Genomic DNA, 19,223 nt, shown 5'->3' with positions numbered 1-19,223 from the left:
TATTATATACTGGACTCTACTGTCAGTTTGGTACATATCATATCATATTATATACTGGACTCTACTGTCAGTTTGGTACATATCATATTATATTATATACTGGACTCTACTGTCAGTTTGGTACATATCATATCATATTATATACTGGACTCTACTGTCAGTTTGGTACATATCATATTATATACTGGACTCTACTGTCAGTTTGGTACATATCATATCATATTATATACTGGACTCTACTGTCAGTTTGGTACATATCATATTATATACTGGACTCTACTGTCAGTTTGGTACATATCATATTATATTATATACTGGACTCTACTGTCAGTTTGGTACATATCATATTATATACTGGACTCTACTGTCAGTTTGGTACGTATCATATTATATACTGGACTCTACTGTCAGTTTGGTACATATCATATGATATACTGGACTCTACTGTCAGTTTGGTACATATCATATTATATACTGGACTCTACTGTCAGTTTGGTACATATCATATGATATACTGGACTCTACTGTCAGTTTGGTACATATCATATTATATACTGGACTCTACTGTCAGTTTGGTACATATCATATCATATTATATACTGGACTCTACTGTCAGTTTGGTACATATCATATCATATTATATACTGGACTCTACTGTCAGTTTGGTACATATCATATTATATTATATACTGGACTCTACTGTCAGTTTGGTACATATCATATCATATTATATACTGGACTCTACTGTCAGTTTGGTACATATCATATCATATTATATACTGGACTCTACTGTCAGTTTGGTACATATCATATTATATACTGGACTCTACTGTCAGTTTGGTACATATCATATCATATTATATAGAGGACTCTACTGTCAGTTTGGTACGTATCATATTATATTATATACTGGACTCTACTGTCAGTTTGGTACATATCATATCATATTATATACTGGACTCTACTGTCAGTTTGGTACATATCATATCATATTATATAGAGGACTCTACTGTCAGTTTGGTACATATCATATCATATTATATACTGGACTCTACTGTCAGTTTGGTACGTATCATATTATATTATATAGAGGACTCTACTGTCAGTTTGGTACATATCATATCATATTATATACTGGACTCTACTGTCAGTTTGGTACATATCATATCATATTATATACTGGACTCTACTGTCAGTTTGGTACATATCATATCATATTACATACTGGACTCTACTGTCAGTTTAGTACATATCATATTATATTATATACTGGACTCTACTGTCAGTTTAGTACATATCATATTATATACTGGACTCTACTGTCAGTTTGGTACATATCATATCATATTATATACTGGACTTTACTGTCAGTTTGGTACATATCATATTATATTATATACTGGACTCTACTGTCAGTTTGGTACATATCATATTATATACTGGACTCTACTGTCAGTTTGGTACATATCATATCATATTATATACTGGACTCTACTGTCAGTTTGGTACATATCATATTATATTATATACTGGACTCTACTGTCAGTTTGGTACATATCATATTATATACTGGACTCTACTGTCAGTTTGGTACATATCATATTATATTATATACAGGACTCTACTGTCAGTTTAGTACATATCATATCATATTATGTACTGGACTCTACTGTCAGTTTAGTACATATCATATTATATTATATACAGGACTCTACTGTCAGTTTGGTACATATCATATTATATTATATACAGGACTCTACTGTCAGTTTAGTACATATCATATTATATTATATACTGGACTCTACTGTCAGTTTGGTACATATCATATTATATTATATACAGGACTCTACTGTCAGTTTAGTACATATCATATTATATACTGGACTCTACTGTCAGTTTGGTACATATTATATTATATACTGGACTCTACCATCAGTTTGGTACATATCATATTATATTATATACTGGACTCTACTGTCAGTTTGGTACATATCATATTATATACTGGACTCTACCATCAGTTTGGTACATATCATATTATATTATATACAGGACTCTACTGTCAGTTTGGTACATATCATATTATATTATATACTGGACTCTACTGTCAGTTTGGTACATATCATATCATATTATATACAGGACTCTACTGTCAGTTTGGTACATATCATATCATATTATATACTGGACTCTACTGTCAGTTTGGTACATATCATATTATATACTGGACTCTACTGTCAGTTTGGTACATATCATATCATATTATATACTGGACTCTACTGTCAGTTTAGTACATATCATATCATATTATGTACTGGACTCTACTGTCAGTTTGGTACATATCATATTATATTATATACAGGACTCTACTATCAGTTTGGTACATATCATATTATATACTGGACTCTACTGTCAGTTTGGTACATATCATATTATATACTGGACTCTACTGTCAGTTTGGTGCATATCATATTATATTATATACTGGACTCTACTGTCAGTTTGGTACATATCATATTATATACTGGACTCTACTGTCAGTTTAGTACATATCATATCATATTATGTACTGGACTCTACTGTCAGTTTGGTACATATCATATTATATTATATACTGGACTCTACTGTCAGTTTGGTACATATCATATTATATACTGGACTCTACTGTCAGTTTGGTGCATATCATATCATATTATATACTGGACTCTACTGTCAGTTTGGTACATATCATATTATATACTGGACTCTACTGTCAGTTTGGTACGTATCATATTATATACTGGACTCTACTGTCAGTTTGGTACATATCATATCATATTATATACTGGACTCTACTGTCAGTTTGGTACATATCATATCATATTATATACAGGACTCTACTGTCAGTTTGGTACATATCATATTATATACTGGACTCTACTGTCAGTTTGGTACATATCATATCATATTATATACTGGACTCTACTGTCAGTTTGGTGCATATCATATCATATTATATACTGGACTCTACTGTCAGTTTGGTACATATCATATCATATTATATACAGGACTCTACTGTCAGTTTGGTACATATCATATCATATTATATACAGGACTCTACTGTCAGTTTGGTGCATATCATATTATATTATATACTGGACTCTACTGTCAGTTTAGTACATATCATATCATATTATATACTGGACTCTACTGTCAGTTTAGTACATATCATATCATATTATATACAGGACTCTACTGTCAGTTTGGTACATATCATATCATATTATATACTGGACTCTACTGTCAGTTTAGTACATATCATATCATATTATATACTGGACTCTACTGTCAGTTTAGTACATATCATATCATATTATATACTGGACTCTACTGTCAGTTTGGTACATATCATATCATATTATATACTGGACTCTACTGTCAGTTTAGTACATATCATATCATATTATATACTGGACTCTACTGTCAGTTTGGTACATATCATATCATATTACATACTGGACTCTACTGTCAGTTTGGTACATATCATATCATATTATATACTGGACTCTACTGTCAGTTTGGTACATATCATATTATATACTGGACTCTACTGTCAGTTTGGTGCATATCATATCATATTATATACTGGACTCTACTGTCAGTTTGGTACCAGTACCAGTACCAGAGTAGGTAGGCTGTAAATATGTATTTTCAGAGTGTCAGATTAGGCTTGAATAGTGACTGTCCTTCACTTAGTGTTGTCAGTTTTATCATGCTGTTTCTCTCTTTCTGACCCTCCTGTCCTCCTTAGAGGTGACCCAGACCCCATGCAGCAACAGCAGGCCGTGTCCTGACGGAGGACCCTGTCTGGAGTACGGAGGAACTTACCTGTGTACCTGTCAGACAGGTGTGGCAGACCTAGATCACAGGGACTTCTATCCTCCCTATGGTAAGAGCCTACTGTCTTCTTCTTCTTCACCTCCTCCTCTTCCTCCTCTTCCTCTTCCTTTTACTCTTCATCCTCCTTCTCTTCCTCCTCCTCCTCTTCCTTCTACTCTTCCTCCTCCTCTTCCACTTCCTCTTCCTTTTACTCCTCCTCTTCCTCCTCCTACGCCTCCTCTTCCTCTACCTACTCTGCCTCCCCCTCTTCATCTTCCTCTTCTTCCTCCTCCTCATCTTCCTCTTCTTCCTCCTCCTCCCCCTCCTACGCCTCCTCTTCCTCTTCCTACTCCGCCTCCTCCTCATCTTCCTCTTCTTCCTCCTGATCTTCCTCCTCCTTCACCTCCATCTCTTCCTACTCCTCCTCCTCTTCCTCCTGATCTTCCTCCTCCTTCTCCTCCTTCTCTTCCTACTCCTCCTCCTCATCCTCATCTTCTTCCTCCTTCTCTTCCTCCTGATCTTCCTCCTCCTTCTCCTCCTTCTCTTCCTACTCCTCCTCCTCCTCCTCTTCCTCCTGATCTTCCTCCCCACCCTATTCATCCTCCTTCTCTTCATCCTCCTCCTGCTCCTCTTCTTCTTCCTCCTCCTCTTCCTTCTGATCTTCTTCCTCCTCCTCTCTCCTCCTGATCTTCCTCCTCTTCCTCCTCCTCCTCCTCCTCTTCTTCTTCCTCCTCCTCCTCTTCCTCCTGATCTTCCTCCTCTTCCTCCTTCCTCTTCCTCCTTCTCTCCTACCATGTGGTCCCAAGGAACAGGGCTCTCTGACTATGTACTATAGTGTTGCTGTACACCAGAGCCTGGTTACTATAGTGATAAACAAACTCTATGCCAGGCCAGTCTCTCGTGTCGAGGCGGGTGGCTCGCCGTGTGTGTGAGAGTCACATTCACTGTTTGGGAAAGATAAATTGGAGTGACAGATCATCCATGTGTTTCTAATGACTGAACCATGCCCACACTCTCACATTAAAGTTAGGAGGTTTTTACCTTCCTCTGGTGTGTGTGTGTGTGTGTGTGTGTGTGTGTGTGTGTGTGTGTGTGTGTGTGTGTGTGTGTGTGTGTGTGTGTGTGTGTGTGTGTGTGTGTGTGTGTGTGTGTGTGTGTGTGTGTGTGTGTGTTTTCCAGTACAGCCTCGATCGGTCTGTGATTCGTCTCCGTGTCTGAACGGAGGTCAGTGCTATGAGAGGGATGGAGGCTACACCTGCGAGTGCAAGCATGGATACAGAGGGAAGCACTGTGAGAAAGGTAGTATGACCACATGCTTTTACCCCATTACCCTGGGAAACATTTACCCCATTACCATGGGAAACATTTACCCCATTCACCTGGGAAACATTTACCCCATTACCATGGGAAACATTTACCCCATTACCCTGGCAAACATTTACCCCATTACCCTGGGAAACATTTAGCCCATTACCCTGGGAAACATTTAGCCCATTACCCTGGGAAACATTTAGCCCATTACCCTGGGAAACATTTAGCCCATTACCCTGGGAAACATTTAGCCCATTACCCTGGGAAACATTTACCCTATTAACCTGGGAAACATTTACCCCATTACCCTGGGAAACATTTAGCCCATTAACCTGGGAAACATTTACCCCATTACCCTGGGAAACATTTACCCCATTACCATGGGAAACATTTACCCCATTACCCTGGGAAACATTTACCCCATTACCCTGGGAAACATTTACCCCATTACAAATCAAATCAAATCAAATGTATTTATATAGCCCTTCGTACATCAGCTGATATCTCAAAGTGCTGTACAGAAACCCAGCCCAAAACCCCAAACAGCAAGCAATGCAGGTGTAGAAGAACGGTGGCTAGGAAAAACTCCCTAGAAAGGCCAAAACCTAGGAAGAAACCTAGAGAGGAACCAGGCTATGTGGGGTGGCCAGTCCTCTTCTAGCTGTGCCGGGTGGAGATTATAACAGAACATGGCCACGATGTTCAAATGTTCATAAACGACCAGCTTGGTCAAATAATAATAATCACAGGCCCTCAGCCCTTGCCTTGACAGGAAGCCAGTGTAGGGAGGCTAGCACTGGAGTAATATGATCAATTTTTTGGGTTCTAGTCAGGATTTTAGCAGCCGTATTTAGCACTAACTGAAGTTTATTTAGTGCTTTTTCCGGGAGGCCGGAAAGTACAGCATTGCAGTAGTCTAACCTAGAAGTGACAAAAGCATGGATTCATTTTTCTACATCCTTTTTGGACAGCAAGTTTCTGATTTTTGCAATGTTACGTAGATGGAAAAAAGCTGTCCTTGAAACAGTCTTGATATGTTCTTCAAAAGAGAGATCAGGGTCCAGAGTAACGCCGAGGTCCTTCACAGTTTTATTTGAGACGACTGTACAACCATTAAGATTAATTGTCAGATTCAACAGAAGATCTCTTTGTTTCTTGGAACCTAGAACAAGCATTTCCGTTTTGTCTGAGTTTAAAAGTAGAAAGTTTGCAGCCATCCACTTCCTCATGTCTGAAACACATGCTTCTAGCGAGGGCAGTTTTGGGGCTTCACCATGTTTCATTAAAATGTACAGCTGTGTGTCATCAGCATAGCAGTGAAAGTTAACATTATGTTTTCAATTGACATCCCCAAGAGGTAAAATATATAGTGAAAACAATGGTGGTCCTAAAACGGAACCTTGAGGAACACCGAAATTGACAGTTGATTTGTCAGAGGACAAACCATTCACAGAGACAAACTGATATCTTTCCGACAGATAAGATCTAAACCAGGCCAGAACTTGTCCGTGTGGACCAATTCGGGGTTTCCAATCTCTCCAAAAGAATGTGGTGATCGATGGTATCAAAAGCAGCACTAAGGTCTAGGAGCACGAGGACAGATGCAGAGCCTCGGTCTGATGCCATTAAAAGGTCATTTACCACCTTCACGAGTGCAGTCTCTGTGCTTTGATGGGGTCTAAAACCAGAGTGAAGCATTTTGTATTCATTGTTTGTCTTCAGGAAGGCGGTGAGTTGCTGCGCAACAGCCTTTTCTAAAAAGAGAGGAATGGAAGATTCGATATAGACCAATATTTTTTTATATTTTCTGGGTCAAGGTTTGGCTTTTTCAAGAGAGGCTTTATTACTGCCACTTTTAGTGAGTTTGGTACACATTTGGTGGATAGAGAGCCGTTTATTATGTTCAACATAGGATGGCCAAGCACAGGAAGCAGCTCTTTCAGTAGTTTAGTTGGAATAGGGTCCAGTATGCAGCTTGAAGGTTTAGAGGCCATGATTATTTTCATCATTGTGTCAAGAGATATAGTACTAAAACACTTGAGCGTCTCTCTTGATCCCAGGTCCTGGCAGAGTTGTGCAGACTCAGGACAACTGAGCTTTGAAGGAATACGCAGATTTAAAGAGGAGTCCGTAATTTGCTTTCTAATAATCATGATCTTTTCCACAAAGAAGTTCATGAATTTATCACTGCTGAAGTGAAAGCCATCCTCTCTTGGGGAATGTTGCTTTTTAGTTAGCTTTGCGACAGTATCAAATAGGAATTTTGGATTGTTCTTATTCTCCTCAATTAAGTTGGAAAAATAGGATGATCGAGCAGCAGTAAGGGCTCTTTGATACTGTCTTTCCAAGCTAGTCGGAAGACTTCCAGTTTGGTGTGGCGCCATTTCCGTTCCAATTTTCTGGAAGCTTGCTTCAGAGCTCAGGTATTTTCTGTGTACCAGGGAGCTAGTTTCTTATGAGAAATGTTTTTAGTTTTTAGGGGTGCAACTGCATCTAGGGTATTGCGCAAGGTTAAATTGAGTTCCTCAGTTAGCTGGTTAACTGATTTTTGTCCTCTGGCATCCTTTGGTAGACAGAGGAAATCTGGAAGGACATCAAGGAATCTTTGTGTTGTCTGTGAATTTATAACGCGCATTACCCTTGGGAAACATTTAGCCTGTTACCATGGGAAACATTTCCCCATTACCATGGGAAACATTTACCCCATTACCCTGGTAAACATTTACCCCATTACCATGGGAAACATTTACCCCATTACCATGGGAAACATTTACCCCATTACCCTGGGAAATATTTACCCCATTACACTTGGGAAACATTTACCCTCAGTTAGCTGGTTAACTGATTTTTGTCCTCTGGCATCCTTTGGTAGACAGAGGAAATCTGGAAGGACATCAAGGAATCTTTGTGTTGTCTGTGAATTTATAACGCGACTTTTGATGTTCTTTGGATGGGGTCTGAGCAGATTATTTGTTGCAATTGCAAACGTAATAAAATGGTGGTCCGATAGTCCAGGATTATGAAGAAAAACATTAAGATCCACAACATTTATTCCATGGGAAAAAAATGGGTCCAGAGTATGACTGTGACAGTGAGTGGGTCCAGAGACATGTTGGACAAAACCCACTAAGTCGATGATGGCTCCGAAAGCCTTTTGGAGTGGGTCTGTGGACTTTTCCATGTGAATATTAAAGTCACCAAAGATTAGAATATTATCCGCTATGACTACAAGGTCCGATAGGAATTCAGGGATCTCAATGAGGAACGCTCTATATGGCCCAGGAGGCCTGTAAACAGTAGCTATAAAAAGTGATTGAGTAGGCTGCATAGATTTCATGACTAGAAGCTCAAAAGACGAAAACGTCGGTTTTTTTTTGTGAATTTAAATTTGCTATCGTAAATGTTAGCAACACCTCCGCCTTTGCGGGATGCATGGGGGATATGGTCACTAGTGTAGCCAGGAGGTGAGGCCTCATTTAACACAGTAAATTCATCAGGCTTAAGCCATGTTTCAGTCAGGCCAATCACATCAAGATTATGATCAGTGATTAGTTCATTGACTATAATTGCCTTTGAAGTAAGGGATCTAACATTAAGTAGCCCTATTTTAAGATGTGAGGTATCATGATCTCTTTCAATAATGACAGGAATGGAGGTGTTCTTTATCCTAGTGAGATTGCTAAGACGAACACCGCCATGTTTAGTTTTGCCCAACCTAGGTCGAGGCACAGACACAGTCTCAATGGGGATAGCTGAGCTGACTACACTGACTGTGCTAGTGGCAGACTCCATTGTGCTGGCAGGCTGGCTAACAGCCTACTGCCTGGCCTGCACCCTATTTCATTGTGGAGCTAGAGGAGTTAGAGCCCTGTCTATGTTGGTAGATAAGATGAGAGCACCCCTCCAGCTAGGATGGAGTCCGTCACTCCTCAACAGGCCAAGCTTGGTCCTGTTTGTGGGTGAGTCCCAGAAAGCGGGCCAATTATCTACAAATTCTATCTTTTGGGAGGGGCAGAAAACAGTTTTCAACCAGCGATTGAGTTGTGAGACTCTGCTGTAGAGCTCATCACTCCCCCTAACTGGGAGGGGGCCAGAGACAATTACTCGATGCCGACACATCTTTCTAGCTGATTTACACGCTGAAGCTATGTTGCACTTGGTGATCTCAGACTGTTTCATCCAAACATCGTTGTTGCCGACGTGGATAATGGTATATCTATAAATGTTTACCATGGGAAACATTTACCCCATTACCATGGGAAACATTTACCCCATTACCCTGGGAAATATTTACCCCATTACACTTGGGAAACATTTACCCCATTACCATGGGAAACATTTACCCCATTACCCTGGGAAACATTTGCACCATTACCCTGGGAAACATTACCCCATTACCCTGGGAACCATTTACCTCATTACCATGGGAAACATTTACCCATTACCCTGGGAAACATTTAGCCCATTACCCTTGGGAAACATTTAGCCTGTTACCATGGGAAACATTTCCCCATTACCCTGGGAAACATTTCCCCATTACCCTGGGAAACATTTACCCCATTACCATGGGAAACATTTACCCCATTACCCTGGGAAACATTTACCCCATTACCATGGGAAACATTTACCCCATTACCATGGGAAACATTTACCCCATTACCCTGGGAAATATTTACCCCATTACACTTGGGAAACATTTACCCCATTACCATGGGAAACATTACCCCATTACCCTGGGAACCATTTACCTCATTACCATGGGAAACATTTACCCATTACCCTGGGAAACATTTAGCCCGTTACCCTTGGGAAACATTTAGCCTGTTACCATGGGAAACATTTCCCCATTACCCTGGGAAACATTTCCCCATTACCCTGGGAAACATTTACCCCATTACCATGGGAAACATTTACCCCATTACCCTGGGAAACATTTCCACATTACCCTGGGAAACAATTACCCCATTACCATGGGAAACATTTACCCCATTACCCTGGGAAACATTTAGCCTGTTACCCTGGGAAACATTTCCCCATTACCCTGGGAAACATTTTCCCCATTACCATGGGAAACATTTAGCCTGTTACCATGGGAAACATTTCCCCATTACCCTGGGAAACATTCCCCCCATTACCCTGGAAAATATTTACCCCATTACCCTGGGAAACATTTAGCCTGTTACCATGGGAAACATTTACCCCATTACCCTGAGAAACATTTAGCCCATTACCCTGGGAAACATTTACCCCATTACCATGGGAAACATTTACCCCATTACCATGGGAAACATTTAGCCTGTTACCATGGGAAACATATTCCCCATTACCATGGGAAACATTTCCCCCATTACCATGGGAAACATTTCCCCCATTACCCTGGGAAACATTTACCCCATTACCATGGGAAACATTTACCTCATTACACTGGGAAACATTTACCCCATTACCCTGGGAAACATTTACCCCATTACCATGGGAAACATTTACCCCATTACCCTGGGAAACATTTAGCCTGTTACCATGGGAAACATTTACCCCATTACCCTGGGAAATATTTTCCCATTACCCTGAGAAACATTTACCCCATTACCATGGGAAACATTTACCCCATTACCCTGGGAAACATTTATCCTGTTACCATGGGAAACATTTACCCATTACCCTGGGAAACATTTCCCCCATTACCCTGGGAAACATTTAGCCTGTTACCATGGGAAACATTTACCCATTACCCTGGGAAACATTTCCTCATTACCCTGGGAAACATTTAGCCTGTTACCATGGGAAACATTTCCCCATTACCCTGGGAAACATTTCCCCTTTACCCTGGGAAACATTTCCCCATTACCCTGGGAAACATTTACCCCATTACCATGGGAAACATTTAGCCCATTTCCATGGGAAACATTTAGCCCATTACCATGGGAAACATTTCCCCCTTTACCCTGGGAAACATTTACCCCATTACCATGGGAAACATTTCCCCTTTACCCTGGGAAACATTTCCCCATTACCCTGGGAAACATTTACCCCATTACCATGGGAAACATTTACCCCATTACCCTGGGAAACATTTAGCCTGTTACCATGGGAAACATTTACCCCATTACCCTGAGAAACATTTAGCCCATTACCCTTTGGGAAACATTTACCTCATTACCATGGGAAACATTCCCCCCATTACCCTGGGAAACATTTACCCCATTACCATGGGAAACATTTCCCCCTTTACCCTGGGAAACATTTACCCCATTACCATGGGAAACATTTACCCCATTACCCTGGGAAACATTTAGCCCATTTCCATGGGAAACATTTAGCCCATTACCATGGGAAACATTTCCCCCTTTACCCTGGGAAACATTTACCCCATTACCATGGGAAACATTTCCCCTTTACCCTGGGAAACATTTCCCCATTACCCTGGGAAACATTTACCCCATTACCATGGGAAACATTTACCCCATTACCCTGGGAAACATTTAGCCTGTTACCATGGGAAACATTTACCCCATTACCCTGAGAAACATTTAGCCCATTACCCTTTGGGAAACATTTACCTCATTACCATGGGAAACATTCCCCCCATTACCCTGGGAAACATTTACCCCATTACCATGGGAAACATTTCCCCCTTTACCCTGGGAAACATTTACCCCATTACCATGGGAAACATTTACCCCATTACCCTGGGAAACATTTAGCCCATTTCCATGGGAAACATTTAGCCCATTACCATGGGAAACATTTACCTCATTACCCTGGGAAACATTTAGCCTGTTACCATGGGAAACATTTACCCCATTACCCTGGGAAACATTTTCCCCGTTACCCTGGGAAATATTTAGCCTGTTTGCCCGGGTGGGGGTCCCTTCTGGACCCCTAACTGTAACCAAACAGAGTTCTTCAAAGGGTTCTCCGATGTGGACAGGTGAAGAACCCTTTTAGATTCTAGATAGCACCTTTTTTTCTAAGGGTATGCTGAAATAATTCCCCTCACACTGATTGATTGATGTGAATATGTTCTCTCCTACCCCAGTCAGACTCAATACCTGTGCCTCTGGCCTGTGTCGTAACGGAGGGTCCTGTAAAGAGGAGGCAGGGAGCTACCTGTGTGTCTGTCCATACAGGTTCACTGGAAAACACTGTGAAGTGGGTGAGTTCTCTCTCCCTCGCTCGCTCTCACTTTCTCTCTCTCTCTCTCTCTCTCTCTCTCTCTCTCCCTCTCTCTCTCTCTCTCACTTTCTCTCTGTCTCTCTCTCTCTCTCCCTCTCTCTCTCTCTCTCTCTCTCTCTCTCTCTCTCTCTCTTTCTCTCTCTCACTTTCTCTCCCTCCCTTCCCCCCTCTCTCTCTCTCGCTCTCTCTCTCTCTCTCTCTCTCTCTCCCTCTCTCTCTCTCTCTCACTTTCTCTCTCTCTCTCTGTCTCTCTCTCTCTCTCTCTCTCTCTCTTTCTCTCTCTCACTTTCTCTCCCTCCCTTCCCCCCTCTCTCTCTCTCTCTCTCTCTCTCTCTCTCTCTCTCTCTCTCTCGCTCTCTCGCTCTCTCGCTCTCTCGCTCTCTCACTTTCTCTCTCTCTCTCTCTCACGCACGCACAAACAGTCACGCACGCAGTCACACACACCTCCAAAGTTTTTAGTAGGTCCGATCTGAGACGTAGTTCAAGGCCATGTGGCTCTTTCTTTCCATCTTGTTTTTCTTCTTTTTGTTTTGTACTGTGTCCCACATGGCTGTAATTCTACAGTATTTCTGGACTATTGCAGTCATCTCCTGTACAGTATGAAGCCACAGCTGGTTTGGGACAACTTACAATCACTTTCTTTTGATGAAGCCCATTTATGTTTAATTAGATGAAGCAACTTCAAAACACACACACACACGCGCACACACACAGGCGCACGCACGCACACACACACACACACACACACTCATGTACACACTCCACTCACACAAAAACAACACATCATGGTTTACTGGAATTCACTGTGTGTGTGTGTGTGTGTGTGTGTGTGTGTGTGTGTGTGTGTGTGTGTGTGTGTCCAGGGAGGCCAGACCCGTGCTCCTCCAGCCCCTGTCTGAACGGAGGAACATGTTTCCACTACATTGGGAAGTACAAGTGTGAATGTTCCGGATCCTTCAGCGGGAGACACTGTGACATCAGCAGGGGATCAGCACACTCCACAGCAGGTCAGCAGTCAATCAATTAATCAATCAGATGTGTTTATAATAAGGTCCTTTTTTTTCTTCACAGAAAAAGTCAAGGTCTAGAGAGCCTAAAGAACAATCCTATTCAGAAGGAACAGCTTCCTCGAGAGCCAAACGTGGATATTATAGTAACGTGGCCTGTTCCTTGTTTTCCATGAGAGGGAAATGTGTATGACGGTATCTCTCTCTCTCTCTCTCTCTCGCTGCTTAAAGAAGTGATCCTCCCTCAGGCTGATATTTAAACAGCGGTCTATCATAATAACATCATCTCAGCGCTGCAAAAAGCCACATCGACAACATCTGTAATGTGGAGGAAGACGAGTAAAACCCTGATGACTGCTGGGACAGGAAACTGATCAATCTCGACAGAACAATGTACATCTCTGTTACTATGACTCTGTTATTGTAGTGGGTCTCATCGCTGTTACTATGACTCTGTTATTGTAGTGGGTCACATCTCTGTTACTATGACTCTGTCATTGTAGTGGGTCACATCTCTGTTACTATGACTCTGTTATTGTAGTGGGTCACGTCTCTGTTACTATGACTCTGTCATTCTAGTGGGTCACATCTCTGTTACTATGACTCTGTTATTGTAGTGGGTCACATCTCTGTTACTATGACTCTGTCATTGTAGTGGGTGACATCTCTGTTACTATGACTCTATCATTATAGTGGGTCACGTCTCTGTTACTATGACTCTGTTATTATAGTGGGTCACATCTCTGTTACTATGACTCTGTCATTCTAGTGGGTCACATCTTTGTTACTATGACTCTGTCATTATAGTGGGTCACATCTCTGTTACTACGACTCTGTCATTATAGTGGGTCACATCTCTGTTACTATGACTCTGTCATTATAGTGGGTCACGTCTCTGTTACTATGACTGTCATTATAGTGGGTCACATCTATGTTACTATGACTCTGTTATTGTAGTGGGTCACGTCTCTGTTACTATGACTCTGTTATTGTAATGGGTCACATCTCTGTTACTATGACTCTGTCATTCTAGTGGGTCACATCTCTGTTACTATGACTCTGTTATTATAGTGGGTCACATCTCTGTTACTATGACTCTGTCATTATAGTGGGTCACATCTCTGTTACTATGACTCTGTCATTCTAGTGGGTCACGTCTCTGTTACTATGACTGTCATTATAGTGGGTCACGTCTCTGTTACTATGACTCTGTCATTGTAGTGGGTCACATCTCTGTTACTATGACTCTGTCATTATAGTGGGTCACGTCTCTGTTACTATGACTCTGTCATTCTAGTGGGTCACATCTCTGTTACTATGACTCTGTTATTGTAGTGGGTCAGGTCTCTGTTACTATGACTGTCATTATAGTGGGTCACGTCTCTGTTACTATGACTCTGTTATTGTAGTGGGTCACATCTCTGTTACTATGACTCTGTCATTATAGTGGGTCACGTCTCTGTTACTATGACTCTGTCATTATAGTGGGTCACATCTCTGTTACTATGACTCTGTCATTATAGTGGGTGACATCTCTGTTACTATGACTCTGTCATTCTAGTGGGTCACATCTCTGTTACTATGACTCTGTCATTATAGTGGGTCACATCTCTTTTACTATGACTCTGTCATTATAGTGGGTCACATCTCTGTTACTATGACTCTGTCATTATAGTGGGTGACATCTCTGTTACTATGACTCTGTCATTATAGTGGGTCACGTCTCTGTTACTATGACTCTGTCATTGTAGTGGGTCACATCTCTGTTACTATGACTCTGTCATTCTAGTGGGTAACGTCTCTGTTACTATGACTCTGTTATTGTAGTGGATCACGTCTCTGTTACTATGACTCTGTTATTGTAGTGGGTCACATCTCTGTTACTATGACTCTGTCATTCTAGTGGGTCACATCTATGTTACTATGACTCTGTTATTGTAGTGGGTCACGTCTCTGTTACTATGACTCTGTTATTGTAATGGGTCACATCTCTGTTACTATGACTCTGTCATTATAGTGGGTCACATCTCTGTTACTATGACTCTGTCATTATAGTGGGTGACATCTCTGTTACTATGACTCTGTCATTATAGTGGGTCACGTCTCTGTTACTATGACTCTGTCATTGTAGTGGGTCACATCTCTGTTACTATGACTCTGTCATTATAGTGGGTCACGTCTCTGTTACTATGACTCGGTCATTGTAGTGTGTCACATCTCTGTTACTATGACTGTCATTATAGTGGAGGGTAGATCATCCTGATGATGTGATTGGTTGATCTTGCCACTGTTTCGTTCTGCAACCATGTAGCTGTGTTGTCGTGTCTCTCTGTCTTCCAGAACTGGACTGTGTAACCATGTAGCTGTGTTGTCGTGTCTCTCTGTCTTCCTGGACTGTGTAACCATGTAGCTGTGTTGTCGTGTCTCTCTGTCTTCCAGACCTGGACTGTGTAACCATGTAGCTGTGTTGTCGTGTCTCTCTGTCTTCCAGAACTGGACTGTGTAACCATGTAGCTGTGTTGTCGTGTCTCTCTGTCTTCCTGGACTGTGTAACCATGTAGCTGTGTTGTCGTGTCTCTATGTCCTCCAGACCTGGACTGTGTAACCATGTAGCTGTGTTGTCGTGTCTCTCTGTCTTCCTGGACTGTGTAACCATGTAGCTGTGTTGTCGTGTCTCTCTGTCTTCCAGACCTGGACTGTGTAACCATGTAGCTGTGTTGTCGTGTCTCTCTGTCCTCCACACCTGGACTGTGTAACCATGTAGCTGTGTTGTCGTGTCTCTATGTCCTCCAGACCTGGACTGTGTAACCATGTAGCTGTGTTGTCGTGTCTCTCTGTCTTCCTGGACGGTGTAACCATGTAGCTGTGTTGTCGTGTCTCTCTGTCTTCCTGGACTGTGTAACCATGTAGCTGTGTTGTCGTGTCTCTCTGTCTTCCAGACCTGGACTGTGTAACCATGTAGCTGTGTTGTCGTGTCTCTCTGTCTTCCAGACCTGGACTGTGTAACCATGTAGCTGTGTTGTCGTGTCTCTATGTCTTCCAGACCTGGACTGTGTAACCATGTAGCTGTGTTGTCGTGTCTCTCTGTCTTCCTGGACTGTGTAACCATGTAGCTGTGTTGTCGTGTCTCTATGTCTTCCAGACCTGGACTGTGTAACCATGTAGCTGTGTTGTCGTGTCTCTATGTCTTCCAGACCTGGACTGTGTAATCATGTAGCTGTGTTGTCGTGTCTCTCTGTCTTCCTGGACTGTGTAACCATGTAGCTGTGTTGTCGTGTCTCTATGTCTTCCAGACCTGGACTGTGTAACCATGTAGCTGTGTTGTCGTGTCTCTATGTCCTCCAGACCTGGACTGTGTAACCATGTAGCTGTGTTGTCGTGTCTCTGTCTTCCTGGACTGTGTAACCATGTAGCTGTGTTGTCGTGTCTCTATGTCTTCCAGACCTGGACTGTGTAACCATGTAGCTGTGTTGTCATGTCTCTCTGTCTTCCTGGACTGTGTAACCATGTAGCTGTGTTGTCGTGTCTCTCTGTCCTCCAGACCTGGACTGTGTAACCATGTAGCTGTGTTGTCGTGTCTCTCTGTCTTCCTGGACTGTGTAACCATGTAGCTGTGTTGTCGTGTCTCTCTGTCTTCCTGGACTGTGTAACCATGTAGCTGTGTTGTCGTGTCTCTCTGTCTTCCTGGACTGTGTAACCATGTAGCTGTGTTGTCGTGTCTCTATGTCTTCCAGACCTGGACTGTGTAACCATGTAGCTGTGTTGTCGTGTCTCTCTGTCTTCCTGGACTGTGTAACCATATAGCTGTGTTGTCGTGTCTCTCTATCCTCCAGACCTGGACTGTGTAACCATGTAGCTGTGTTGTCGTGTCTCTATGTCTTCCAGACCTGGACTGTGTAACCATGTAGCTGTGTTGTCGTGTCTCTCTGTCCTCCAGACCTGGACTGTGTAACCATGTAGCTGTGTTGTCGTGTCTCTATGTCTTCCAGACCTGGACTGTGGTCCCCCCCTGCAGGTGAAGCATGCAGAGCTCCAGTTCTCCTCTACGTCGCCAGGCTCCATGGCTCTGTACGTGTGTCACCCAGGATACACCCCCATGCCCAGGGCCACCCAGAGCATCTGTGGGGGGCAGGGGGCCTGGAGCCAACCTCCTGTCTGCCAGGGTCTGTATGCAGTAACACACAACACGTGTGTGTGTGTGTGTGTGTGTGTGTGTAGTGTGTGTGTGTGTGTGTGTGTGTGTGTGTGTGTGTGTAGTGTGTAGTGTGTGGTGTGTGGTGTGTGGTGTGTGTGTAGTGTGTGTGTGTGTGTGTGTGTGTGTGTGTGTGTGTGTGTGTGTGTGTGTGTGTGTGTGTGTGTGTGTGTGTGTGTGTAGTGTGTGGTGTGTGGTGTGTGTGTAGTGTGTGTGTGTAGTGTGTAGTGTGTGTGTAGTGTGTGTGTGTAGTGTGTGGTGTGTGGTGTGTGGTGTGTGGTGTGTGTAGTGTGTGTAGTGTGTGTGTGTGTGTAGTGTGTGTGTGTAGTGTGTAGTGTGTGTAGTGTGTGTGTGTGGTGTGTGGTGTGTGTAGTGTGTGTGTGTGTGTGTGTAGTGTGTGTGTGTAGTGTGTGTAGTGTGTGTGTAGTGTGTAGTGTGTGGTGTGTGGTGTGTGTGCAGTGTGTGTAGTGTGTGTGTGTGTGTAGTGTGTGGTGTGTGTGGTGTGTGTGCAGTGTGTGTAGTGTGTGTGTGTGTGTAGTGTTACGGGTCTTTCATTGGTCTTCACTGTAACTATTCATGGGGTTTGTGAACAACACACAGTCAGTCGTTGACTTAGTGTTCCCAGCAGAGAGCCCGACGCTAACGGATATTACATTGTCAGAGAAAGAGGTTTATAATTAGGACAGTTGATCTTCCCTGTGATAAATATCAAGACTGTGTTGGTACGTAGAGATACAGAAGACGGATGCTGAATTAAAACTAGAGGTCTATGTTGGCATGTTTGGTTCACTGTACTCAAATGGTTGATTGCTTGGTCACTTGTCCCAGAGATCAACGAGTGTTTGTCCCAGCCTTGTCTGAATGGAGGGACATGTCGGGACAGGGTGGCGACCTACCTGTGTGCATGTGACCAAGGCTTCAGTGGAAACCACTGCCAGACAGGTAGACTACACCTGTACTACAACTGTACTACACCTCTACTACACCTGTACTACACATCTACTACACCTCTACTACAGCTCTACTACAGATATACTACAACTGTACTACACCTCTACTACACCTGTTCTACACATATACTACACCTGTACTACACCTCTACTACACCTGTACTACACCTCTACTACACCTGTACTACACCTCTACTACACCTGTTCTACACATATACTACACCTGTACTACACCTCTACTACACCTGTACTACACCTGTACTACACCTCTACTACACCTGTACTACACCTGTACTACACCTCTACTACAGATATACTACACCTGTACTACACCTCTACTACACTTGTACTACACCTGTACTACACCTGTACTACACCTCTACTACAGATATACTACACCTCTACTACACCTCTACTACACGTCTACTACAGATATACTACACCTCTACTACACCTCTACTACATCTCTACTACACCTATTCTACACCTCTACTACACCTCTACTACAGATATACTACACGTCTACTACACCTCTACTACATCTCTACTACACCTATTCTACACCTCTACTACAACTCTACTACACCTCTACTACACGTCTACTACACCTCTACTACTCGCCTACTACACGTCTACTACACCTCTACTACATGTCTACTACACCTGTACTACACCTCTACTACACCTCTACTACAGATATACTACACCTCTACTACACCTCTACTACAC

The 19,223-nt window shown here is 42.5% G+C and overlaps 1 protein-coding gene across 5 annotated transcripts in view; it reads left to right on the top strand.

Moving 5' to 3' along the window:
• LOC110524992 (sushi, nidogen and EGF-like domain-containing protein 1) overlaps nt 1–19,223 on the top strand; it is a 153,622-nt gene that overhangs the window by 107,989 nt on the left and 26,410 nt on the right. For all 5 annotated transcript variants that reach the window (XM_036983052.1, XM_036983011.1, XM_036982966.1 and 2 more), the window contains 6 exons: nt 3,791–3,928; nt 5,038–5,157; nt 12,209–12,325; nt 13,209–13,352; nt 17,342–17,515; nt 18,373–18,486. In XM_036983052.1, coding sequence (XP_036838947.1) covers nt 3,791–3,928; nt 5,038–5,157; nt 12,209–12,325; nt 13,209–13,352; nt 17,342–17,515; nt 18,373–18,486 — 807 coding nt within the window. The remainder of the gene's footprint in view (nt 1–3,790; nt 3,929–5,037; nt 5,158–12,208; nt 12,326–13,208; nt 13,353–17,341; nt 17,516–18,372; nt 18,487–19,223) is intronic.

Source organism: Oncorhynchus mykiss, chromosome 1 (assembly GCF_013265735.2).
Source record: "Oncorhynchus mykiss isolate Arlee chromosome 1, USDA_OmykA_1.1, whole genome shotgun sequence".
In the NCBI taxonomy this organism is placed as follows: domain Eukaryota; kingdom Metazoa; phylum Chordata; class Actinopteri; order Salmoniformes; family Salmonidae; genus Oncorhynchus; species Oncorhynchus mykiss.
Note: the sequence above shows the minus strand (reverse complement) of the source record. Positions and strands in the feature narration are given on the sequence as shown.